Source organism: Strigops habroptila, chromosome 7 (assembly GCF_004027225.2).
Source record: "Strigops habroptila isolate Jane chromosome 7, bStrHab1.2.pri, whole genome shotgun sequence".
Lineage (NCBI taxonomy): Eukaryota > Metazoa > Chordata > Aves > Psittaciformes > Psittacidae > Strigops > Strigops habroptila.
In genome coordinates this window covers 35,015,496-35,043,193 of record NC_044283.2, presented here as the reverse complement: position 1 = coordinate 35,043,193, position 27,698 = coordinate 35,015,496, and the positions used below count along the sequence as shown (strand labels likewise).

The following is a 27,698-nucleotide window of genomic DNA, read 5'->3' as shown; positions in this document are numbered from 1 at the left end:
TGGCCTTTCACTAGCATTGGCAAGAATCATATTTATTGGGCTACTTCATATATAGAAATACAATTAGATTAAAGCCTTCTGAAATCATGAGCATCTGGATCACATTTCCTGTCTGAGGGAACTGTGTCAGTCAGCACTACCCAATGCACTTAAACCAGGATGACTGAAGTAATAGCTGCAGGTCAAACTTCATATTTAAAACCGGCTAAAAAGGTCATTTTGGTTTTATGGTGGGTTTTTTTTTTTTTGGGGGGGTGGAGCAGGGGGGAGATTGGGGTTTTCTTTGTTTTCTGTTTTTTTTAAGTTTTTAGCTGAATTTCTTGCAAGCCTCTGCCAAATCCTGTTGGCATCCTCTTCAGTCAATAGGAAGAACATGAACTTCCTCAAAAGACTCTTAAGTACTTTTTTTTTTCTGTTGTTGAACGAAAACCCAGACTCCAGAATTTTATCACCAAGGTTCTAGCAAATGGTGCTTTGTGAATTTGAATTATGTCTCATTTGATGAAGCCAACCTGCTTCATGATTTTATGGATAAGGCATTCAGAGATTGAGACTGACAGATTGCTTTCTAAGAAAATTGTATTGTGTCCTATCGCAAGCGTTGCGCACGCTGAACTGGTATGCTTAAGCTTTCAGGACTGACATCGCAGTAAGATAAAATAGTACTTCATTAGTTCCTTATGTTGTAGCTGTTACTGAGTAACCGTGACACAATCTCTAATTTAACTATTCTTCAGGACAGTCAGTGCCCTTTAAATCAGAGTCATGTACCGGCTGGTAGTATTTCTGTTGTTGTGACCATGTTGTTGCAAAAGGTAATTAAATGCTTAAATAAGAGATGGAAGATGCAGCCTCACAGCAGTGTTTTTGACTTGCTGATAGACAGTACTCTCTGAGGCAGCAGCTTCTGATAAACCTGGCATCTGTGCTAAAAGCTACGAATTTCTCCTTCAGGTAGACAGGAACATAACCCTGTGGGGAATAACAGGTAAGGCAATACAGAGCAATGCATAGCAATTTTTCACTATTGCTAACGATGCTAGTTTTGTTTCCATAATAAATTTCATTTTAACAGAAGAAAGAGATAAAAGGAATTTGGAAGCAATTACAGTGTTATGTTTTTCTAGCTTCAGAGTCCAAAACCAGTGTAGAATTTATCTCCACAATGGCATTTTGCATATTTGACTAATATGCAAAAGAGAATGGGGGAGATTCTTGTTTAGTTGGTTTGAGTTTTGGGGGAGATTGGGTTTGTTTGTTTTCTGGGCTTTTTTTCAGGGGAGGGAGAAGAGAGACTATTTTAAAACTGAACTTACATAGTTTAAGAACATTTCTACCTTGTTCCTTCCTCCAGTATTCCCTGGTTATCTTGGTTTAGTCTCTTTTACCATAAAGAACTCAATATTGTGAAGCGATAAATCATCAGTATTACAGTGTTTTGCGATATACAATTACTGAAGGGGTTAAGGGAGTCAGATTAGTGACCTAAATTTCCCAAGCTGGTTTGACTTAGATTAGCTTCATAGTGGCTTTTGTTACTTTAGTTTCAAAAGAAAATGACTTCTAATAATACTTTCCCCACATTATGTCCTTCATAGGTGTATTTTATTCATATATGCATATATAGAGAGCATTGATTTTTATATGTGTATGTATTTATAAGTGCATATACACATTTCATTATCATTGTAATGTTCAGTTAAGCTTTTTAAGCATTAGGGAAACAAGATCTGCACCAGTTAAGATCTGATGGTTATGTGCCTAGTGAGGCGACAGAACTCTAAAATGTCTCCTCACCTTTCCAATCTCTTTTACCTGCTTTACTCTTGTCTTCGTTACTATATTTCAAACTCTGTGCAAGTCTGTCATTCTCTATTAAAGCTGTGCTTGGTGTTTATGGGCTTGTTTGGTTTTTGTTTTGTTTCTTTTTAATTTTGTTTGCATTACTTGCTCTCTGTGTGTGAGAATTCTTTGATTATAATTCAGTTATATGGAGATCCTAACTGATGTAAAGGAATATTAAGATATCCTTTATCTGTCCTGTTCCACTATGTGAAAGATAAACTTCCCTAATAGCGGCACATATGCTGTGTTAAATCTTTTTCTTTGACACCTGCTTCTTGGAAACCCCAATTAACTTACACAAATCGTATCACTAATCCTGCCCAACAGCCCCACGCAGCACAACAAGGCAGTCTGTGCATGAATTGAAGGTGTGGAGTAGCCTATTCATTCATTGTTCCCAGCTGAATGAGCCCTCCCCAGAAGATGAGTATGCCCATAGATGACAGTGGAGCCGTGTGAACCCCTTCATTCAGTCTGCTGGGTGTGCTCATCCTTTCACCTGTATGCATTAAGAGCCTATGATATTCATCAGACTGGCTCCAGTCTCAGGGCTTATCTACATCAGTGGTTTTAAAAGTGCACTCTTCCGTCAGCATCGCTGCATCTGCACAATAAATTTTGCTAGCTTAAGCTATGGCTTCTAGGAAATTCAGCTATGTTGGCAAAACTTTTCAGTACAGACTGGATCTCTCAGTGCTGTGTGTTTTCAAGTGTGTTCCTCAGCTGTGTGAATACAGAGACAAGATTTTGATGCCACTAAGTTCAGATACAGGTTGTGGGTGTGTTTTCCTTTTTCTAGTACTTGCATTTCTTCAGTCCTGCCCCACTTTCAGGAGTGTGAGAAAATGATCAGTATTTTCCTAAAAGTTTAAATGCTTCTGAATGCAGCTAATGCAGTTGAAGGAACTTCTTGCATTTCCTACTTATGCTATATAGTCCTTCAATTTAGGATAAACATGAGCCCCTCAACTCCACCTGAGTGGAGTTGAAACCTTCAAGGATCCTGCCTTCTCATGCATCTCATGCTCTCTTTCTGTTACCACAAAAAATATCTCAAGTATCAAGACAATTCAGGAAAAAGTTAATGCTTGGAAGAGCCTATACTGGAATGACGTTTCTGTCCTTAACTATAGAGTAAGAAAATCAAATGGTTTTTCATTTACAATATAAGGTACCATATATGATACTGTATAAGGCCATGCAAATAACAATTTAGAGATACTTACATTCTGTGTTTTATATTAAAACAGAATTGGAAATACTTGAAACAGCGTAGAAAGTAAACTACCTGCTCATCCACTCAAGTAATCCAGATGGATGTCTCTGAGGCATCTTGACTGTCACTGTGGGAAAGGTTCTTTTCCTTGTCTGCTTGTGCTTTCCTTGTCATGTAAATGAGCCAAAGCCTGCAGTGTTCCTGGCTTTCAGTTTTGCACCTGTACAATTACATATAGTTTCATTCCAGTGTAACTGAACTGTGGAGCTTCTCTACAAAATTGTGTTAGATCAAAAAGGATTTCATTTATAATATTTTCTTTATTCTGTTATAGTTAATTGTCCATGTGTTTCGAGTCTGACTTTCTGTTTATTTTAAGAGACTTTTTTAAAGGGCAGAAATTGCCCACCCTTTTAAGGTCACCTTCAGAGCTGTTGCTGAAGTGAATTGTTTTTTAGTTAGAAGGCTTTTTAGTCAATGATTGTACTGAGAAATTCTGGGTATTTCTAAGTGGGAATTTAAAGAAGCAACTTCCTTCCCCTCCAAAGGCATAATGGGATGCTGCTCAACACTTACTGTAGAAGCTCATGCTTCTTTTGCAAAATTGAGAACTTCAGGCAGTGAAGATTTCACAAGTCAAGACTGGTTTCTCTGAGAGATGTGAGTGCAGGGGACCAGGTGCTGTCATTGGGCTCTGCCAGCAGCAGCTCTGATGCACCCCTGTGGTAGAAATTTGGTGGTATGTGGGAGCACAGGTGGTTACCTATAGGTAACATAACCCAGCAGAAGAGGAGGTCAGCAGGAGGTAGTTCTTTGTCCTACTTTCCCAGCTTCCTGAAGGAGGCTTTGCATTATTATAGGTTAATTGTTTGTTCTTTGAGTTCTATTAATAGAGAGGATCTTGGTTTGTAGTCAGGTAGAGCCTTGCCAGAGTAGGCTGTGTGGACATTTTCAGAAAGAAACATGGTCCTTTGAAGAAAATTGCTAAGTACTGTGGGAAATCTTGTCTCTCCAATAGTTATCCAAGGAACTTGTTTTCAAATGCATTATTCTTTTGTTTGGCCTAATCAAAGTCTTAGTTCTGCTGAAATTAGAGACAAAACCTGGGAGGTAAGAGTGGAATGGGGTGATTACAGGACAAAAAGTTTTTGTATGACATTTAAGGTAAGTCTAAAAATCTGATGCGATGAAAGGGATGGTTCAAAAGAGAGTTAGAACAGGGATTACAGAAAGGAAGTGATCCAGCAGGGCAAACAACCTCCAGCCTTTACTGTCTGCTGATGTTGGATAGTGCTGAAGGAAGAGACAATTAGACGATGTGACAAGACAACACAGCTTGTGCAGAGAGGGAAGCAGGAACCTGGGGAGTATAGAGGAAAACATGACAGCTGATATAGTCTGAATAGATGGGATAGTTAAATACAGTAGCGGGGATTGCTACTGTAAACTTAAGTTAAATGGTGCTTTACTTCATGTTATGTAGGAAGTTCCGCACTACTGTGTTACGAGTGGTAAATGAATTTTGTGACAGTGTGAGCATACAGTACTCATGTTTCTGTGGGGATTTTTCATCATGTTTGGGTCTCTTCTTGTTTATGTTAGTGGTTTTGATTTGTTGGTGTTTCGAAAAAGTAATTGGGGGCCAAGGGTGTGAGTTTGAGCAAACCTGAGCTCTTGAGCACAAAAAAACCCCACAGCAGCAGGTTGCCTAACACACCTTACTAGTTCACTCTCTATTGAGGTGAGTCACTAAATAATTCTCCAGGCTTCCAGACTGCAACAGTATTCTAATTACAGTGTGCCTGGGATTGAAAAATCTGGTTACCTGTCAGATCATTGTGAAAAAAAAAATCTTGTGAATGTTGCTGTTTATTTGGAATTTCAGCTTTCACTATGAGAAGCTGTTCATGGAAATGAAAGCTGATGATGTATGAGTATCTCATGTCGTGCGACCACAGCAATAGCTTTAGTACCTACCCTTCGCTATCCTTTCTTCCCTCTCCTGTGTGTCCTCAATGACATCCTCACTGCAGTTTCCTCAGGTCCTCCTTTCATTTCCGGACACCTTCACAATGATATTTTCAGCTTAGCCTTGTGACTGTATGCCCAACTCTTGCATGTCACATGTAATATACTTCATTTCCTTTATAGTGACTTGAGAGATGTTTTATTTTTGAAACCTCACTACTGTCAAATTGTTTGAAATTAACTCTGAGTTGTTGAAGGGGGAATTGAATGATCGACAGCCTATTCAGATGGTGAAGCTGACATACTGATAGCTTTGTTCTCCAAACAGAAACACAAAAACCGTTGTGCTGTGCTCTCTGTTTGGGGACTCGGGGGCTATTGCTCCTTTGCTGATGGCTTGTTATATGTTGCTCCTGTGTCAGGTTCTCCATCCCACTTGTTTTAGTTTTAAAAATCTCTAGATTTCTATGCCTTTGTTCCAGAAGAAAAGTGGACTATGTGGAAGAGCTCTGAGCAGGTGCAAAAGTAAACTTGAGAGATACCATTCTAGAAGAAATTATCCTCGCATAAATCAGGAGACCACTGAGATAGGTTAAGTAAGACCATGATGGGGGGAATCATGTAGAAGATGGATAGGAAAGGAGATTAATTGGCATAAAGGCAAAAAGGATGAATTTCAAGTTTTAAAGAGTGGAGGAAAGTATTTAGGTGGGTTTAGTTGCTGCTGAATAATGAATTACCCAGTGCTGACTCTCTCAGAGTTTATTACTTGGCTCTGAAGTAAATGAGGCACAAAGTTTCTCTCTTCTGAAGCTTTCTTTGTTCTCTTCCTCTGCTTGTTTTTCCTCTTAATCTTATCTCTCTTTCTAGCTTGCTGTGTCACTTCTCTTCCCCAGTGTTGCCATACTGAGTGCTAATGATTCTGTCTCTCTCCACTTGCTGTCCTGAGCTCATTTTGATATTATTTTTCTCTTTATACTGTAGCATCTCTGCTCTCCTAACTTTCTTTGCCCCTCCATGTTTTTATCATATATTCTCATCATTATTCTTTCTACAGGAGCATAGCACATTATTTCACTCTTTCGGTCTCTGTGTTCTCTTTCTCACTCAGCTCTCTCGGTCCTTCAAGATAAAACACATCTTACTCAATTCACTCAAGTTAGAGGCAGACACTTCGTCTCAAGATCAGAGTTCATGACAGTTCCTGTAAACCATTCCTCCCAAGGAGGAACAAATTGTCAGTGTAACCCTGTACCAAGTTCCTCAGAAGAGGCTGTTCTGGTTGACAGAGCAGTGAGCTAGCACCTTAGCCCTCCTCCTTGCAAGTTATGTTTTTCTGCAGGGCCTGCTAGGCAACTTCATAGCCAGCACATAGACTATTGTGCATAGCAACTTACAGCTAATTTCAGGCTTCTCTTCCTAACGTTTGCAGCCTTGCTGTGTGGAGGGTTTCCAGCAAGCAAAAATAACTGTAGCTCCATCTCAAATGCTGATGTACAGTCTTTGTACCCTCACAGGAAAATGTCATTTAGAGAAGTACTCCCTCTACTCTGATTGTTACAGAGGGTGCATCTTTTCTTTCTGCCTATGTGAGGGAAAGCATGAAGTGTTCTCCCCAGCCTTGCCCCCAGGGTTTCAATTTTAAGTAATAGCAGCCAAATTGTTACACAAACATCAACCTCTATAACTAACCAGGGCCCTGCAGAACTCTTACCTTGCTCATTTTCCTGGCTCTTATTGGAAGACTCTTCTATAGTGAACATAGAGTGCATTTCTTTGTTGTTTATTCTGTCTCTAATGAAGTTGAGATTTTTGGATAGACTATGTAAAGTAATTTTTTAACTTACTAACATTACATCCTGTAGTGATGGTAGATACGAGTGTTCTGTTCCCCTGACTGATGCAGAAAAATGCTTCAAGAATACACAATATTTTTTTTACTGGTATTCCTGCTCTCCTTCCCCCCCTTCTTTTTCATTTGTAATTTAATTTTAAAACATAGGGGTAGTTAGTGGTTTTGTTTGGGTTTTTTTTGTTTGTTTGTTTTGTTTTGTTTTGTTTTTTTACATTTTAACTTGTGAACTGCCTGTCTGATAGGCCATCTCTTTCCCACTCCCCCTCAAGAATGCTGACTTCAGATGCATCCTCTCTAGTTTCTGTGCGGGAAGATAGACTTTTAATATTAGGAAGTGAGTTTCTAGATATGATGACCTGAAATGTCCATTTATTAAGAGTCATCAGTTTGACTAATGGCACACCATGGCTACAGATCATCCTAAGCACCTCTTCAAAGTGTCATTTTTCCAGCTCAGTTGATTTCTGACATATCTCACTTTATCAGCCATTGAAGTGGAAATTTCATCACTCTTTTATGCTTTTTCAGTTTTTTTTAGTATTTGTTTGTAATAGGTTTTATGGGTGATTAGTTGTGTGAATTGTGAGTATTTTTTGTGGACAGGAGATTTTCTTAATTTCTGTGCATTGCATTTAGGCTTTTTAATGTATATGTTACATGTATCAGCTGATTTGCTCTGTTGTTTTGCTGTTAAGAGTCACGCAAGTACTCTGCCTAGTGAAAATTTTAACTAATGTAGTATATTAGTAAACTATTACAGATTAAAAAGAAATTATTATTAAATTGCAATAATGACACTTGCAGTAATGTATCTATTCAACAGCACTACTTAGATGTTATTTTCAACAGCTGTTGTCAATGCTGAGAATAGGCATCAAACACCATCTTGACTTGCAGTCCCTAAAATCCTCTGCTCTTGTTTCAGATAGAAGTACAAGCCTGCTTCTTCTCCCCAAATTCTTACGATTCGTTTACTGCCTGTGTTAATGTAGTAGTGTGCCATGAAAGGAAAGGAAACTTGTTCCCAGTCTAAGTAAGCATTCAGACTATGCTTGTATTAAGGGTTTGGCATGGAAGGATCAATGATTCTTAGTTTGTAATGACAGTAATTAGTAATAAAAATATTAGTAATTCAATAATAATATTGCAGGCTTTTGAATGCAGCTGGGAATACAATTTAGGCATTTCTAAGAATTACAGTTAGATTTAGATGTTGCGAGGCAGGTTTGTGGTATGTAATATGCAAGTTCCTTCCCTGGCTCACTTTTGCAGCCCACAGGGAGGGAAGAAGGGCTCTGCTCTGAGCAGCATGCTCCTTTCCTTACTGATCCTTCTCCTTTTGAGAATGTGTAGGAGAGGTCTTGTTGGGCCTTCCTTTATAATAGTGTTCCGTACTTTGTTACTATTCTTCTGTAACAAAGGAATCTACAGGTTTTATCCTCTCATTTTTGAAACTTTTTTTTATTTGTGCACCGTATATACTAAAGTGATTCCTGTTCTTCTCAGAACTAGTTCAATTTTAGCTTTGTGTGTTTTGAGATGTCTAAAATGAATATACGCATTGAAAGGAAATATAATATACTCCATAGTAGATCCATAAATCAACCCAGTGGCATAATCTTTTCTATATAATTATCTCTTAATTTTAGTAACAAACATCTTTTAGTTCTTACCTTTTTACTACTTCATGCCTATGTAGCTTTTTAGATATCAAAGGGCATAAAATATTGAGGTATATTTAGACTTCTTAATTGGTTACTTTGGTGTTCACTGAACTAGGTTTAATGCTGGAAGAAGGTTCTCAGAGTGAGAGATGGGGACAGAGCACTGTGTAGGTTAGGCAGGACTGCCATCCTGTTGCCCAACTTGTAATAACCCTTTGGGGAACTCGGAATTGAAGCCGCTGAATTAAATGCAGTAATTTTCCATAACAGTTGAAAAGGCCTGCAGGCATGCTAAAGTTGAAGCTGGATGTTTTAGATAACACTCTCTAGCATGACCCTGAAGCCTCGTTTACATCTTGGCAATTAAAATATATACTACGTTTTATGTCTGTTGTACTTTTCCTATATTGCAGTGTAGGGCTTTAGTGTTGAGGCTTTTTTATTGTAAAGAAAAAAAAAAGATAGGTGGTTTGTTTTTTTTTTTTTTGGTTTTTTTTTTTGTTTTTTTTTCTGGTGCGTTGTTTTTGGTTTGTTTTTTTTTTTGCAACAGTGACTCTGTGTTATGTTGCAATAGATGATGAAGAGGAACTCCTCTAAGGCTGTCCTGGGGAACTTTAAATACAGTGTAACACTTCTAACCCCTGCGTCAGTCAGCTTTGCCTGTAACTGAGTCTTCAGTCATCCAAGCTCCCTGCGTAGCTTTGACACTTTCATGTGAATGTGCCTTATGCTCTATTTTGGTGTTTACACCTGGGGACTTCACAACACTTAGAGTAGAAGAAAGAACTTTGGTAATTTTGTTATTTTAATTATTATTTGTACGTGCCTTATCTGACTTGGTAATTAAATATTGTGCTAAATGTGCTAATGATGTCCCTTGGCACATAAGGGAATGAACACTGTGGTCCCAATGACCTGGTCATGTACAAGAAATGCTTCTCTGGTTCTCCTGCTTCCCTTCTAAATTCAGTTAAAAGTAATGTGTAAGTATTGGTTTAAAAATTGGCATCTCCTCTTTACTGTTTTGAACTGTTCTTAAAATTTGGAAAATTTTACTGAGAAAGCACAGTCTGAGGCCACAATCAGCTAAGCTATGTACACAAATAGGCATGACTATGGAAGAGCTGACATGTCGGTCTGGTGGTCAGCAAACACTCTCATGTGAAATCCAGCCAGTAGTCTGTAATGTTGAACAGATCACTGAAAAAGTCACAGGATATCCCAGTGTTCAGTGACAAAGATGAGCATCCTCAGTCTTTATACTTCAGAAGGCATTAGACATAAACTTGAAGTAGTAGCACGCACAAAATCTTTTTCAATTTTCTTCAGTATATGCAGGTCATTTCACATCAGTATTGTAATACAACATGTAACAGTATTTAGGAACTTTTGTGGGTGAGTTAGTAGTTCAATAGCTTTGTAAATATTGCTCTAAAAATTCTTTCATGTAATTGGAGCAAAGCTATTCAATGGACTATAAATATTGACATATGGGCAAAAATTGCTTGCAGATGAAGGCAAATGTTTTTGTAACATTCTACAAAATAAATTTAAGCTGGTTTAAAATTTTTATCTGATTTGTGAAATAGTTGCTGTGTTCCCTTGATTTTGTATTATACCCGTTACCAATATTCTGTCTGAGCTTCTTCTAAGGCATAGTAAAAGGAAGCTAGTCACTGCACTCAGGTAATTCCCCCTGGGATGCAGCCTTTGTGTTACAGAAAACAGAGGAGAAGAAATACGTTCAAATTGTGTAACAGTGGTTCATTTAAATATGAAGATTTGAATGGGAGAACTCATTAATATCTTAACTATAGTGATCTTGATAAGAAAGGAGCTGAGCAGATGCAGTAAATGAAAGTTCTGGGTTGTTTTTTTTTTTTTTTTCTGAAAATATTTTTCTCGATATTAGAAAAGATTTCTCTGAAGTTGGGGGTAAAGGGTTTTTTGGTTTTGGGTTTTTTTTTTTAAAAGGGGTAGGGGGGATAAAATTCATGATGGGACAAGTTAAGACCTGCACAGTCCTGAGACTGTAAAACATCCCACCTCAGTAAAAAGACTAACGGTTCAGATTTTGTAAAGCCATCTGCAAGTCTTCCTTTGTTTGAATTCTCATTCCTGGCTTACTACTAAATGTTAACACTGATACCTATTTCTGTATTCTGCAAATATGTTTGTGTTCTGATCATGGTATAGAACACTTATTTGTAGACAGATCTTCAAGATAGCTTTTATTCTGTCTCCTTCTTATGTGTATTCACTGATGATATGTGTATTCACTGATGAAATAATTTGAGGTATGAGCCTGAGGTTATGAAGTGTTTCCTAAAACTTTGAGTAAACACTGAAATACCAATAAATACTATTGATTTTTAAAGTTAAGGGTTACTGACAGTAAACAGATGTTTTGTATAATGCCAGATTCAAAAAGATCAGGTTCTTAAATCTTACAAGGGTTTTTTTCTTTGCCAGAAATGCCCACAAAAAATCCACTAGTCTTCATTATTGTGGCAGTGTAATCACCGTTAGTGTCTCTATAATGTGGTGCTATTAAATAACCTGTACTTTTTTAACCTTTTCATTCTTTACCTGACAAGGCAATAGATAACCCAGAAAACTGCCTTTTGATTGCACAAAGAAGGGTTTGTGTTTGTTTAGGGGTTTTTGGATTGTTGTTTTGTGTGTTTAGGTTTGGTTTGGTTTGGGTTTGGTTTGGTTTTGTTGTTGTTGTTATTTTATTTTGTTGGGTTTTGTTTTTATATTATAAAAGAGCTTGGAAAGTTGGAAAAAAATCAAAATTATTTCATCTTTGATCAATAGTGTATGTCAGTTTTCCCATGGCATGATTTAGAGATTTTAGGAATTAGTGCCCCTTTAAAGTCTTGAAACAATAGGTGAAAGGGGAGATATGATTCCACATGAAGTCCTTACACTCCGAAAGAATGCCTGTGTGTCTGTTAATAATGATTTTTAAAATCAGGATTCAGTTTGGTGTTAATAAAACACAAAGTTTATAAAAATGTCTAGAAAATTGTTTTTATGTAGAAAGAACACGCATTTATTAGTCAAATATTTTAAAATCTGAGTGTTTCTAATAAACTAAGAAAATCTGCTACATGGCCATGCAGACATCTGTCTAAATAGTCATACATATAGTGAACTATTCTGTTATAAAACTTTGGGTTTCCTGGTCATGTACAAATATTTCAATTTCTTTTTAACCACTTAACATTTGAAAAATACAATAAATATAGAAGAAGTTTGCTTAAATGGAAGGCTTTGTCTTTTTGTCTAAACTGAGATTCACAGAGGTCAAGAAATGAAAGAGCTTTTCTGAGAATTTCAAAACAGAATAATAAAAGGCCGGCTGCCATTCACAAACTTGAGTTACAGTTCTGTAGTAAATTAAATACTCTAAAAAATCTTTTCAGGTGTGACAACTGATTAGTTTGTTTGATATTAAACGTTTAAAATGAAATAGGTGAAAAGTTCTAAAGTGACCTTGGTTTTGCTGAACAGAGTGCAAATGGAGTTGGCCTTTGCTTTGTGATATGTGCTGTAAACTGTCATTTTAATTGTCCATCACAAAGGACTTAACTGATAGCACTTTGTAAAATAATCAGTTGTGGTATTTAAGTATTTTAAATTGAGTGGAGCAGAGTTCTCCTGGAGACAAAGGAGAGAACCCTAACATAAGGTGTTAAATGAGAAATACCAAGGCCTCAGTTAACAGCTGCAGTCACAAAGTAGTGTTCTTCATTTAGATGTTTTGTCAGCTACTAAAAGTATTTTATTTTTTGATTTATTTTTCTTTTCTTTAAAGAACAGAAGCAAAATTTCCCAACTGTTTCTCACTCTGTCCCAAATGTAGATATTTTGGTTAAGTGTGCAGGACCCAAGAAATTAAACTGACAAGCCTTGTTTTGAAATCTAAGTGGAATGAACTGTAAAGCAAAATAAATAGTAACAGAAATAAGATTTTTAGTGTAATATTCCTTTAGAATTTAAGGGAAGGAAAAGCTATTTCTGACTGTCATTTACAAATCAAACAGCTACTTGCTTTCTAGGGCAAGCTATATAGAATATAGTGCCTTGGAGAAGTCTTCCTGCACACCACCTGTAATGTTTTTGTAGCTTGCTGTAAAATTATGTGTATATTTTCTCAATGAGAACAATTTTCTTAGAATAGAAATTTCAATAAAATGTTGTAGAAGTCTGTATATAAAAAACAGACATTAAAACCAGAAGTTTATGGCAAACAGAAAGAAGTCAGACTTGCCATTAAAGCATACATCCTTCTCAGAAAAAGACTGTCCGCTTACAGGTAGACTTTAGGTCAGTAACATGTTCTTGAAGCTGAAAAGCTACGTTTTTTTTTTTGCCCACCCAGTTCTCACTCTGCTTTTGATCTTGTAATCCCTTGTATAAAAAAGAAAATTATTGTGTTGCTGTTCACAAAAATTTCTTTACTAATTTTTTTTTATCAGGGTAGCTCACGTATGAGACTCCGGGAAGTCTCGCAAGTGTTACAAAAGTGTGTCTCACCCATCACTGATGAGATCTTTCTTTCTCTCCTAGACAATTAGGAAGCAATCACTGCAATTAGAGGACATTGTAACACATCAGCCGTTGTCTTTCTAATTTTGTTATAGGTGAATGTAAGCTGAATGTGGAGAAGACTTCTAAATAAGCTGGACTGATGTGCACAGAGAAGGAATGAAGTATGGATGTGAAGGAACGTAGGCCTTATTGCTCCCTGACAAAGAGCAGACGAGACAAGGAGCGGCGCTATACAAATTCTTCTGCAGAAAATGAGGAGTGCAGAGTGCCTACACAGAAGTCTTACAGCTCCAGTGAAACCTTGAAAGCTTTTGATCATGATTCCTCTAGGTTGCTGTATGGAAACCGGGTAAAAGATTTGGTCCACAGAGAAGCAGATGAGTATACCAGACAAGGTAGGCAAGATGTTTTAATTCAGAATGTATAATTCATTAGTACCAAGTAACCAGGCATTCTTGCTGTGGGAAAAGTGTGCTGTTACACCAGTATCATAAATTTTAGTAATACTCTACACACATAGTACACCTGTATCTCCTTAAATGTTTTACGAAGGTGGGAAAGCATTGCGTACCATCTTTGAAATAGGTAATATATGATGCACAGGAAAGTTAAGTAAACGGCCCATGTTGGGCAATGGGTCAGTGGCAACTTTGCAAATTCATGTGAAGTATTCAGGCCTTTCATTTTAAAAACTAGACCCCCAGCATCAATCTGACTCATCAGATTGCCCAAACGTTTGCCACTCTAACATACCTAAAATGTAAATAGCTTCAAAATTAATAAAAATAAACAAATACAACTGTTCCAAGAAGGCCAAGCCCTATGAACAGGTTTGGGGAAACATAGTGTGTGTAGATGAGTGTAAGAATAATGTATTAGCTCAGTGCCTTTATCTTATAGCTCGCATGGGCGGTAACAGAGCGCTGTATGGTAACTAAGGTGAATTAGTTAATGATTAATGCATTTAGGTTTGTTTGGGTTTTTTGAGGTTGGGTTTTTTTTTTTTTTTTGTTTTTTGTTTTTTAGTGGATATCTATGGTATCTAACCAGATGCTAGCACAGTACTAGAGCTCAGTGTTGAATCTGAGTCTAGGATTGGAGAGACAGAAGAGATCTAAATATCCATGGAGATGCTCAAAGCCTGACTGGATATAGTCCTGGGCAAATTCCTGTAGCTGACAGAGGGTTTGGACTAGATAATCTCAGGAAGTCTCTTTGTACCTCACTGGTTTTAAGTGTTAACTTGGCACCAGTTAGGGTTAAGCACTTACATGTCATTTTTGGCTTCGAAACTGTAGTTTCTGGAATTGGCATTTCTACAAGTAAACTACTTAACATAAGAAAAAAAAAACAAGTTACAAAATGCACGGAGTACTGCAGCCCAGTTATCTGAAAGGATAAAGCTAGGCCAAGAGCTGTGTGAACTTATGCCTCAGCCTTTTGTATAAAGCTATCTTCTCTTTTATGAGGAAACAAGAATAGATTTATGGGTAGAAAAAGAAAGCTTCCTCCTTGTGAGGAAGTCCTTAGTTTTAATTTCAGAAAGGTTTAAAAATATTTTCCCCATTGGTGGTTTTTCTTTGTTCCAAGTAGAATAACTTTACATTAGAATTAGAGCTGGCCACATGGTGTTGACTTTTGCCTACAAATTTGTGAAGAAAATAAAAGTATTTCTCTTAGGCTGGTGTAAATGAGGCTGGCACCTACTGTAGTCTGTCTGCTTTCTGCTGTGTATTTTTGGTTTCTATGATATGTTGAAACTTCAGGTCATCGCTACTTTCTAGTTTTTAAGACGTTAGTCACCTTGATCTCATTAATGAGGTAAATTCAAGAGGAAGCTTTCTAAGACCTGTACTGTAGACAGTTTCTTAGTACTAGTGGCAAAATTCTATCAAAATAGAGATAATTTATGTAGTGAATTCACAAACTATTGCCTGAATAGAGTACTATTCTTTTTAAATAGCAAGAATAGTATGGAAGGAGTTCTGTAGTCTGGCATGTCATATATGATGGTACACTGGGGCTTTGATGGTTTTTTCCTCTTAATTTTCTTCAGAAAAACACCATGCTATTTAGCTAATACTTATTGCCCAATATGCAATAAATTACATGTCTATAGCCCTGCAATGGTAGTCTGGCACATGTAGTGTCATCTTCACCTTTCAGCGGTCTCAGCACTGTCATCTGTGCCCATTTGATTTTTCTCATTGTCCTTTCAATTCTATTTGTTTGGCTTATTGGCTTCCCCTCTAATGCATGCTGGTTTAGCACCTTTGGGGACTGCCTGCAGGTTTGATAGGGTCAGGTTATAAAGGGCTTGTTTTGCTGTCTTAGGTAGTATGTTCCTTTTGATTCATCTTTGAAAGAATTTACTGCTTCTGGCATTGGAAGCATTTTGTGGAAAAGGTCTTCAAGGTCATTCCAAAGGTTTTTAAATAATATATAAAACATGCTTCTCTGTATTTATTTTTTTTCCCCCCTCTGTCTAGAAATGGAATGTAGACATGTAGTTTTTCTGACAGTCTAATTACATTCTAGCCTGCTAAATCAACAGGAAATAAATCTATAAGCAAAAAAGTCAAGCTTTAATAAATACCTTTAATTGGAAATTATTTTTTAGAATTAATCATGACTAGTGTTTCACTTTTTTTAACACACACACACACACACACACACACACACACACACACACAAACACACCCACCACTGTGTAAAATAACAATATCAAGTTTCCAGTGTCTGCTGGAAAGCTGCTGGAATAGTTACATGAATTTCTTGAGTCTCTCAAATGTGGCACACTGTTAAAAACGTCAGTGTGTTTTTATGGCTGATATGTTGGAGTAAAGCCCTTCAAAGCTTTCTGCTGATGAATCAGAAATTTCCCACCTCTTCTTTCTGAGATTTCTCAGCACGTCTTTGTGCTTCCTGCTCCCCAAAATCCCATGGTAGGAATTCAGAAATGGATACTGCCACTGGAGATAAGCGTGTCCTGTTTAGTGGTAGGTTTATCGCAGGACATCTCGTCGAGAAGAGGTTCTCCAACTGTCAGTTCCAGTCACAGAACTTTTTCCTTGTCTGATTTTCTGTTGCTTGAGATTAATTACATAAATAAGAGCCTAAAAATGCATGTTTGTTACTGTAATTCCCAAAAAATATCATTTAAAACACATAGTAAAACATTTGAATGTGAAATTATTATATAACTGGGATTATCATGTTAATTTTGAAACCCATTTAACAAGACTTGAAGAGCAGGTATGCTTGTTTAGGAAATTTTAACTTCATCTAGGCAGCATGCTTTCAGTTAACATCCTTGAGACACCTACTGTGGTGGTCGTCTTAAGCCCCTACATCTGTTGCAAAACTGGTTTTGTTTTTAAACTCTTCAGATGAGGATTATTTAGCGTACTATTTTTAGAACTTCTGATTTAGTTATTTATTTTTACTTTGTTGTTAAGATTCAGAAAAATTGGTAAGCCTGTGGATAATTAAACTCAGCACCCAGCCATGTAAATAAAGACCATGAGCTTTTTGCTTTAAAAGTATTCCTTGACAATGGATGAAGCACCATGAAAGACTGTTTACTTTCCAAGGTGCAACACTATGATTATTTGCTGTTTATGTGTTAGGGAGGAAGAAGACACTTTATTTTTGTATGCTTTGAAGTATGCAACTATAATGAGCAGCCTGATTTAAATGTACAACTTTTCCAATTGAATTCAGCAACCTGAATGCTTGCATTTTGGAATATGCCCAAGTATCTTGCTGAATACAGGATTTAAGCTGACTGTATAAAGTTGAATTTCTCTGTTGTACAGAGAAATTCCCGTGTTTACAAAATAAAACTGCTGTGTGAAGTAGCACAAAGTACATAGGAGAATGCTATGCAAAATGAGAACAATCAGCCATTGGAATAATCTCCCTAGAGAAGTGGGGGATTCCCCAACATTAGACACATTTGATTCAGCTGGAAAGGTTGCTGGGCCATCTTGTCTAGACTGGGCTTTTGCCAAGAAAGGTTGGACCAGATGATCCTTGAGGTCGTTTCCTCAAAAACGTCTGAAAGTGTGATGTGACTATGGAGTGGGAGGGAAGGATTTTAGCAATATAGCAAGTAAGTAGTATTTTTTAAATTGCATTAGGATAAAATAATTGGAATTCATAATAATGCAACAATATAAAAATAATTTGAGAATGATCATGAATCAAACCTGGACTCACAAGAACTGAAATATTTATTAAGTTAGTAAGAAAAATACAGGTAGGCAAAACCTGTATTTATTTACTATCAATCAGATACATGTTAAAGGGAAGAGAGGAATATGCAATACCTCTTAAGTAGTCATTGTTCCATTTCAAAGAATATTGTTGTTGCAGGGCAGCATAATGATCCTATAGAGTGATCTGTATATTATGTCAGTGAGTTTTTGCACAGGAGCAGGAGGCTGACCCATGAGCACAGGTGCCAGGTCGTACTGCAGATTTGTGCATGTTCATATTTTTGTACAAAATAATCACAGGACTGTTTGTGACCTGTGTGAATTGAAAGGCTGAGCTGCAGGACATCTTTTGCTAATAGAAGACCCGATGAGGCAGTGGAAGCTTTGTTAAATTTTTACTTTTTGAAGGTTTGAGTCAACTATGGTTTAGCCTGCAGGTAATGTTATTTGTTTGTCTTAGCTGGCAGTGAGAATGAGTTCACCATGTTTATCAATCAGAACAATTCACTGTCAGCCAAGCCTTAATGTAATTTGTTTTCATGCCACCCCTTTCAGTTTTGCAGGAGAAAGTGCTTTTATGCACGGTTTTGTACCTTTACTCTTCTGGAATACTTAAGTGCCTAAATTAGATTAAATACCCTAATAACTCCTTGGAACTGCAAAAAGAGGGGTTGAACTTATCAAACAAGTGAAGAAAAATAGTTTCTTTCCTTCGCAATATGCTGGATCACTGATACCAGGTTGCTGAAAAGCGAAGCTGTGTATAGTACATTCCAGTGTGTGGACATATCATAAGTATCGTTCAGCTGCCACTCCCATGACAATTCGATTTAGGTGCTAGAAAAATCTCACCATTCAGTGAAAGAGGGACCTGAAATAGTGATATATATGCTTTGACAATTTTATTGTATAAGATACTAAACATTGTCAGGGATACATTTTTAAGACTTCAGAAACCTGAAATGTTAATTGCAACTTCTATCCTGATGTAATATGACTCCAAAGTCTATTACTTTTAAATACTAGCTACTCAAGATGAGATATTTGGGTAGCAAAATGTTTAATCTTTCTAGTCACCATAAATGTCAACTGTAGGATTAAACTGTTTAAATGGTCATGTTTTTAAACCTGGAGCCTACTTTAAAGTAGCCTGTCTGAAGCAGTGGAAGGACAGACATGCAAGACCATTTTGACCTTCCACTACCTATGCCTTAATGAGGGGCTGATTTTGACTGTTGAGTAGGCAAGTGATTCTCAATAGAAGTGAATCGGCCTGCTTTGCAGACTGTTTATGAGAAGGTATGAAATAATAGATAAGTGACTCTGTGCTCTCCTGATGAGCAAATTAATCACCATTCATTGACATGGCAAGTGCTATCTCTCAAAACCTGAGGCAGATATTAGAATTAGTGTTTTATGTTCCTGGCTGCAGTGCAAGATGTGTCCTGATTGTCATCATGACAGATACTTTTTTGTTATGCTAAAACACGGCCACCTGCAGTATCTGCCTGATTTGAGTGGGTAACTTATATAAGCAGCATACAGTGCCAGTGTGTTCTGGATAATTTTGTGGCCTTGAGCTAAGCACATAACCTTCTGCCAGAGTTGGTTTTTTTAGTTTGGGTTTTCTTTTTTCCCTTCCATAATACAGGAATAATAACACCCACCTCAAAGGCGTGTTGGGAAGATTAATTAGTTTATGTTTGCAAAATGCTTTGAAGATGAAAAGCGCTGTAAGTGCTAAGTAATATTATCATCTTTTATTGCTATGCTAGTTACTTCTTAAAGCAACAATAAGAAGTTAATTGGTTTTCAGGTTCTGGGTGATAAGGATCTGTTGACTTTTAAAGTTACTCTATTAGCTACAGAGTGGTACTAAGAAAAACATTTCACTTTTATTTGATTGGTGGTATATTTAGTTCACGCTCAGTGATATGCGCACTTGCTCTAAGGTATTCATCTAGCCGAAGTTGTCCCCTTGTGGATCATGGTCTGTAGATGAGCTGCAGATCTGGAGACAAAGGGCAATTGTGATTCTCCAGGGAAAAATCAACCTTGGTTATTGTCAGTAGACTACTCGATCAGGCATTTCTACTCAGCCTTGGTCCACAGAGTAAAAACCTTGCTTCGACCAGTCCAGTTGCAAAATAAAAGAATTAAGCTCTTGATCATATTGATTAGGGATTTGTAAGGTGAGCAACAGGCCTTCACAAGGACTTTCAGCGTCATAGAAAGGAAGATACTGTAGAGGGTCTGTAGTTGCTCTTACATCTTTCTGTAGCTCTTATACTGAGATATATGTGCTGCTCCTGTTCATAATGAAAACTAAACTCAGAACTGGGGAGATAAATGGATCACATGCATGGCTATGAAAGATGACTTCGGTGTGTTAACATCTATGGAGAGAATAAAGCTAGAAAAGTGTGCGGTTAGTGATGGGGTGAGGAATGAAAGAGGCTGAAGAGGCCCGTCTGTGCCATCCATTGATTTAGTGCTTAGGGCTGAGAGTTAGGGCTGTAGGCCAAGCTGTGAGTGATTGCTTATTCCATCACTGGCAAATAAATGCAGAAAGTGAAGCAGAGACATAAAATGGAGTAATTCCTCAGAAAGTTCCTGATTCTTTCTGAAATTAGTTTGTACAATGTCACAATTTACTGGCTTGAGAGTCAGTACTCAGCGTTACTGAGCTAATTAAAGCTGAAAGAGGAAATGGCAGGGCCAAGGGAACACATTTGCCTCCAGTTTTGTGTTTCTACTTTTTTGCTTTGCAGCGCCATAAATATGAGTTGAATTCTTTCTTATCTTCAGTATAATAGACATTTTGCTAGAAAATCTAAATTAAGACAATGCTATGCTACATATAATATGGGGGTTTACAGAACGGAAACCCTTTTGGAGGGTGTAATGGGAAATGTGAGTGAAAGAAGGAAGAAAAGAGGTTTTCATTTCTGTAGAAATCTTTGGGTCTGTATTCCCTGTTATTTCTTGCACTTACTGTTAGCAATGGTTCAAGCATCTCATTCTGTCCTTGCATTACAAGCAGAGCTGATTGCCCTGAGCGTGGGGTACTTGTTTATGAAGTCCTATAAATAGAAATATATGGGCTACTCTGAATAGGTATGGTGGGGTTTTTTTCCTTTTTACAGGTTCAGAGCCTGTTGAGCTAATCAAGTTTTCTATTAGGCAGTGAGACACATTCCTCTGTGGGTCTTTCTGCTCACTCGTGGTGTCAGACATGCCTTTCCCTTGTGGAAAGGCAAAAATAATGGTAGTTTTCTCTCCTCCCTATATGGAGGAATAGCAGTGAGCCGGAACTCTATTTTGCGTGATTCTCTTCTTCATACTGCCTCCTTCCTCCTCACCTTCTTTCCCCATTTCAAGCTGTATGTCACGTCATTAGCATCGTACTGACCTTAATGTGGCAGTTCATACCTGTCAAATCTGTGGTTGTAGGCTCTTTGCAGACTGGATATCCATCATCTCTACATTGCTTACCCTTGGGTCATATTTTCTTCACATCTATCAAATTTAGTCTTTATTCGTAGCTTGTAATAAATGGATGCTGAGATGTTGATGATTTGGTTCCAGGATCCAAAGATTAAGATAGAGGTTTAAAATGTCTATACTGTCATCCTGGTCATGATCAAGACTTTGTGTTCCTTGCTACTCATGGAGTTATATTTCTTTTTTTAAATCCACAGAATCCTGGGGTTTTTTGGTGTGGGTTTTGGGCTTTTTGTTTGGTTGGTTTTGGGGTGACTTTTTTCCTCTTGCAGCCCATGATCTGGACAGCTGTGTTAGTTTCTCTTAATTTAGTTTGTATATTATGTAATCATAAACACAGATTTTTAGTTAAAATTCCAATATCTGGAACCATAATGCTTAAATTATTAATTCATTTATTGGAACATTATTGCTGATGCTGTAGCTTGAACCTTTGAGTTGTGCAATTGTGAAACTCTCTTCAGCTGACTTTAATCTTACTCTGTAGTAACTTCAGAGGTTTTGATGAACAGTTCTTTATCCTTATACTGGATTAAGGAGGGCTTCATATGTTCTAGTCTGCAGATTAGTAGTACTGAGGATCCCTTAGCAGCCTCCAGCCTAACAGGGAATAAAATTGACTCTCCCATACTGCACAGAAGACTCTGCATGTTTGAACCATAATTTGGAAAACTGGTGGCAGGAAGATTCTATTCTATTTCCAAAAATAAAAATTTTCCCAGGCTAGCATTTCAATCTATGTCTCCTTGTGATTCTATAGTTTAATGCTATAAAAATACATGGCTGGTTTAAATACTGTGTTTGAAATACTTTAAGGGGGGGGTTGTTTGGTTTTGGTTTGGGGTTATTTTTTGTTTTATTTAAAATTGGCTTAGGTTTTAAGTCTTACATAAAGTTCTTCTACCAAGAGTGGCACAGTAAGTGCAGCTCCGAGAACTCACAGTATCTGGCACTAACTTTTTCAGAAGTCACCCAGACCATGATTTAAATCCCTATATGCTTTTGAAACCCTATAAGGAATGCGAGAGCTGTGTTACTGTTTGCTCAGAAAAACAAGCATGTGAAAATGATATGCACAGTTGCTAACATTTAATATAATTTAATGCTGTTATTATGTAATCTACTGGATTTTTGGAGAAGCAATAGTCTTTCATAGGAATCTTAAAGCTTCCCTCTGAATCAGATAATGACAAGAAAAGGAGGTTACGATGGAGAAGTGAAGAGAGCGGAAAGGTCAAGAAAGAGAGATTAAGAGGTGACAAGGAAGAAGGTTGCGATGAGTGAAGAGACGAACACAGGAATTAAAACCAGGAGGAAAATGTGGTACAGTGGATTAGGATGGTTTAAATTTCACAGATCATTTTCACAAAAGCAAAACAGAAAATCAGGCTAAAATAATAACAAAAAAATACTATGCTAAATCAGAAAGGAGAAATGTTAACATAGGCAAAGCTCGTTACTTGTCAGTCTTCAATGCAATTGCTTGCATCCTAGCAAACAGAAATCTGCAAGTACAGCTTTGAAAACTCCTTTTTAATAAATTTATAGTGAAGTTTATGTAACAGAATAGATCGTATCACTTCTATTGCACATTCTCTCTTTTGTGTAATTGTATTCTACCCACCTAACATTCTGGCTTCTGGAGACAGCATTTTTACACTAATCAGTTTCATAGACCATCCAAGGCATCTGTTTTGCTGGGTTTTTTTCCAGGGGTTTTTTGTTTGGTTTGTTTTGGTTTTTTTTTAATCTTTGTCCTTTCATTTCCAATAAATTTGCTATTCTACTGTACATTTATTTCCATTTCCATGTCCTTCCTCTCAAGACCTTTCCTTCCAAAGGACCACCTTTGTAAGTGTGCCACACTGTATTTGCCACAGTAAATAGAAAAACCTATTATTTTCTTTACAAAGAAGTTACACGTTTTTCCTTAAGAAGCCAGGTAGGATTGACACTTGAAAGGAGATGATGTTTAAGATCCCATAGGAATGCATGGAATTCTTGCTAAACCAGTCCAGCTCTGCTTTGATCATCTAGGAAGATGGCATCTAACTCATGTTCTCAGTGGTCCTGTACTAGCTAGTGCCCTGAGAACAGTTTTGCTGCCTGCTGTTATATACAAAGAAGCTCTGTTTTCCATCTTAGACTAGCACATAACTGAACTTTGTATTTTTCAGGAATTAGAGAAGTGAACAGGCGAGCCAGTTTGCAGTTATGAGTTATTCCTTCATACTCGTCATGTGTATGAGTTAGGAAGGCAAGGTACTGTTGAATCAGGCCAGTAGACTTGAGCTCTTGCTTGTACAGAAATGGTGAAGCATTTCAAAGATGCACTGCAGCTGTGTTTACTTTTTTTCTGCAGAAAGTATTCAGAGGTACTGAGAACGAGCTCCAGGTAAGGTGCTTCAAATATAGCCCACTAATAGTATCTAAACATGAATACAAAGGAAGTACTTTCCCATATCAAAATAGCAGAAAACAGCATGGTCCTTGCAATAACACTTTTCAGCAGTGTTGACATCAGTGCTGCTTGTATAATAAGCTTATATGATAAGCATTGTATTATGAGGACATGTTTGTATGCAGTAGTCTGCAGATAGAAAATAAAAACATGAGAAAAATATTTTTCCTCATTTGCTTTCTAAAAGAATGAGACTTAATAAAAAAAAAAAAAAAAGGATAAACTAGGGAATCAAGGCAACCTATGGGAGAAGATTGTTCTCCTAAGGACCATGGTCATAGTTTTGTGTCTGTATAGCTTTTGTTGTTAGACAGTTTTTCTAAGTTTAGTGTAAGTATTTTTGTCTTGTTATCACAGAATGATTTTTGAGTGGCAGGGTGGTGTTACAGACAGAAGGCAAGATACAAAGGAAGAATAGATTAAAAAGGGGACTGACAAGTACTAAAGGGTGCAGAGACAGCAGACATAGCACAAAACTTCATCAGAAACATAAGCAAGAGCTAAACTAAACAGACATTTCAGTATGGGCTTGGATGGGTTTGGGACCTCTGCCTTTTTAGTACTACGTATATCCTGTTACAACAAAACCAGTCGGCAAAGGCACTCAAACTATAATTCCTCTGGTTTAAAAGGTAGGGGTGTGGGTGTATTTTTATGTTAACTAGGCAGATGCTTTGGAGGCTTTTCAGACTTTTTTTTTTTTTTCTTTCCCTCTTTCCAAAATAGTCTATTGTTGCTAAACCCTGACTTGTCAATTTATCAGTGGTTAATGAATTATTAAGGACAGCGCTGATGTCTGGAGATCTCTGTTGGATAATTTTTGTTCATTCTTTTTGTTTGTTTCCACTTTTCATGGTTTTTCGGAGAGTATCTCTGTGTATATATTTAGTAAAGATCCAACTTAGAGCAAGGACTGACAAGTGAAGAACCATGGGGCCTATTCTTTTGTTTAGCAGTCCTCTTCAAAAACCCATTTCCACAAGATAACATTTCCAACTTGAACCGTAAGTAATTATTGCTGTTTTTGAACAAATTCCTCAATTTAAGCCAGGGAAGCAAATGTGACACAAGTACAGCAGGTTTCCATTTAATTCCAGCTGTTAATTTCTGGCTTTCTAAAATAATACATAATTTCTGCATACATCAAACTTGCTTATATGCAGTATTTTATTAAACTTAAAAAAAAAAACCCAAAGCATTTACATTTCTAGACAATGTAACCTGTGTGATTCTGACAGAGAAATACATATGCACACACATATACACACTCTTAAAAAAAAACCCAAACCCTAAAACTGGTATACTTTTTTGTATGTATTTAATGTAGTTAAGGAGATACACCAATCTTATGTGGATCATTGCTTACACAGAAAGAGATTGCAACATAAGAGGTAGATGTATATGGTTACTGTTGGCAAATGCTGTGGTTTTAATGGTGATTTCTGCACAACCTTCTCAAAGTTATTTTAGAGTTATGACATTAATTTTCTTCTTGTTTGCACAAATGGAGGGTGCCAGCAGTCCTAACACTACCCATAAATTGGTATTCCCAGCGAAGAGAAATGCAGTATCTAATGGCAGCGTGGTAGTAAACAGCATTATTTTTTATTTTAAAACCTAACTTCATGATACCTCATCCCAAATAGTGAAAACTGCCAAAGGTGTCTCCAGAACAAGTCTCCTTGAAATGCTGTGTCCATTTTTTTTTTCCTTTTTTACACTTCATAGTTTTTTTTAAAGGAAAGTTAAATAACAAACAAGCAAAAACACCACCACAAAGCATTACAGAATCATAGAATAGTAAGGGTTGGAAAGGACCTTAAGATCATCTAGTTCCAACCCCCCTGCCATGGGCAGGGACACCTTGCACTAAACCATGTGGCCCAAGGCTCTGTCCAACCTGGCCTTGAACACTGCCAGGGATGGAGCATCCACAACCTCCCTGGGCAACCCATTCCAGTGCCTCACCACCCTCACTGTAAAGAACTTCTTCCTTATATCCAATCTAAACTTCCCCTGTGTAAGTTTGAAGCCATTACCCCTTGTCCTACCACTACAGTCCCTAAGGAAGAGTCCCTCCCCAGCATCCTTATAGGCCCCCTTCAGATACTGGAAGGCTGCTATGAGGTCTCCATGCAGCCTTCTCTTCTCCAGGCTGAACAGCCCCAACTTTCTCAGCCTGTCTTCACACAGGAGGTGCTCTAGCCCTCTTATCGTCCTCGTGGCCCTCCTCTGGACTCACTCCAACAGCTCCATGTCCTTTTTATGTTGAGGACACCACCAACCGACCATGGAGTGGTCTCATGAGAGCAGAGTAGAGGGGCAGGAACACCTCCTTTGACCTGCTGGTGATACTTCTTTTGATGCAGCCCAGGATACGGTTGGCTTTCTGGGCTGCAAGCACACACTGCCAGCTCATGTTCAGTTTCTCATCAACCAAGACCCCCAAGTCCTTCTCCTCAGGGCTGCTCTGAGTCTCTTCTCCGCCCAACCTGTAGCTGTGCCTGGGATGCTGCGACCCAGGTGTAGGACCTTGCACTTGGCTTGGTTAAACTTCATAAGGTTGGCATCGGCCCACCTCACGAGCGTGTCAAGGTCCCTCTGGATGGCATCCTTTCCCTCCAGCGTATCAACCGAACCACACAGCTTGGTGTTGTCGGCAAACTTGCTGAGGGTGCAGTCAATCCCACTGTCCATGTCGCCGACAAAGATGTTGAACAGGACCGGTCCCAACACCGATCCCTGAGGGACACCACTTGTTACTGTTTTCCAAAACATTCTGCCTGTCTGTTTATTCTGTATCTACATTTTCTTCTCAGGAATTAGTTCATTACAATTGCCAAGTTGTTTTTAAGTCTTTATGAACTGTTGAGTCACTTACTGTCAGTAGGAGAAATTGCAAATGTGTGTATAGTGTAAGAAACCAATGATTAAATCCCTCACATTGAAGTCATTCTGGAAAGGTTAATTAGAAACTCTAAGAACACAAGGAGAACATCCTCTCTTTTTCTTTGGTGTTTTTTTTTTTCTTTTTCCTTTTTTTTTTTCCCCCCACTCTGCTCCTACAATTTCCTTTTCAATTTTTATATTTAAATTTTTTTCCACAGTATTGTTCATTATCAACTAAAAGCCCTCAACTACTCTGCTGCCCACTATGCCAGCATTCCAGCTGTGTTCAGCCTCCCCTCAGTCCTGGAAGACTTCCTGTTTTCATTGGTCAGGAAACTTAACATGATGTAGAATTTTTGTATCATGTATGTATGATTTCCTTTGGGATATAAATTCTTACACAAATACAAATTTTTCCATCTCAACTCTTTGGTTCAGGTTTTGTGTTTGTGGTGGGGGTTTTTTTGTTTGTTTTGTTTTCATTTGTGTAGGCAACTTACATGGAGTACAATCCTCTTAGTAAAGCTCTTAGGAAAGCTTTAATTCAGAAGATGATTTAGCCTGATGTTTCTAAATCTACTACAACATTTCTGGGTTATGCTGTAAAACTTCCCAGTGTAGTGAAAAGCTCTAATACATGGAATGGGCTGAGAGAGCAATATACAAACCTTCCCGCATTTTCTGTTTTGGCACTGTGACATACCAGTTTGGTTTTCTTACCAATCATAAGAGGGGAAAAAAGAAGAAAATATTTTACATGGATGTAGGCTTTTGTAGACTCAAAGTTAAATAAATAAATAAATAAATAATCTATTTATTGGTAGGTAAAATAAATGGTAGGTGCTATGTTGTGTGTGAGACAAATCTCCTGGAAAAAGTGATCGTGGACGATGTTGTTATATACTGCCTGAAGTACTTTCTCCTAAATAGTTCGCTTAAAAGGAAAAAAAAAAAAAAAGTAGGGGAAGGGAATAAATAGTCTCTTCAAATTGTTGTCTCTGCACAGATGTCTCCCAGAGTGACTGTCTGAGTGCAAAGAGGTCCTTTTTTGTGGAGGGAGCACGAGGCTGTGTGGTACAGGCTGACAGAGGAGCTGCAGGTTGCAATGCTTACCTGCTGCAGCTGCTCTAATTGTGTCTCAAGAGGCAGCATCTGTGTCTGTCCACATCCTTCCTCACCTCCAGACCTCAGCACTGTGAGGTACCAGGACCATAGGCACAACATCTTGTAGCATCGAAGTCAACAATAGTTTTGTTACTGACTCAAGTAACCTTGTCTTTGGTCAAAAATACCTCTTCCTTTCCCTTTTGCTTCCCAAAACCCTGTTCTTAAAATCAATAAGATGCTGCATGTGCAACTGTGTATACTCCTTAACTGCTTCATGTGTGTGGGTACACCTGTATACATACGCATGCACATGTGGACTTCTCCTATGTTTGGTTCTGACTTCAGGCAACGGTTTGAAAATGTAGATTCATGTAATAATGTACTAAATGCATAAAAACAGTGTTCTAGA

The 27,698-nt window shown here is 37.7% G+C and overlaps 1 protein-coding gene across 15 annotated transcripts in view; it reads left to right on the top strand.

Annotated features, from left to right (window-relative positions):
* TENM3 (teneurin transmembrane protein 3) overlaps positions 1 to 27,698 on the top strand; it is an 817,612-nt gene that overhangs the window by 482,610 nt on the left and 307,304 nt on the right. For 14 of the 15 annotated variants that reach the window (XM_030491587.1, XM_030491600.1, XM_030491599.1 and 11 more), the window contains one exon: positions 13,201 to 13,503. In XM_030491587.1, the coding sequence (XP_030347447.1) occupies positions 13,272 to 13,503 (232 nt within the window). In that variant the 5' untranslated portion in view covers positions 13,201 to 13,271. Of the gene's footprint in view, positions 1 to 13,200; positions 13,504 to 27,698 lie in introns of those variants that run through there. The other variant, XM_030491596.1, reaches the window with a different exon arrangement.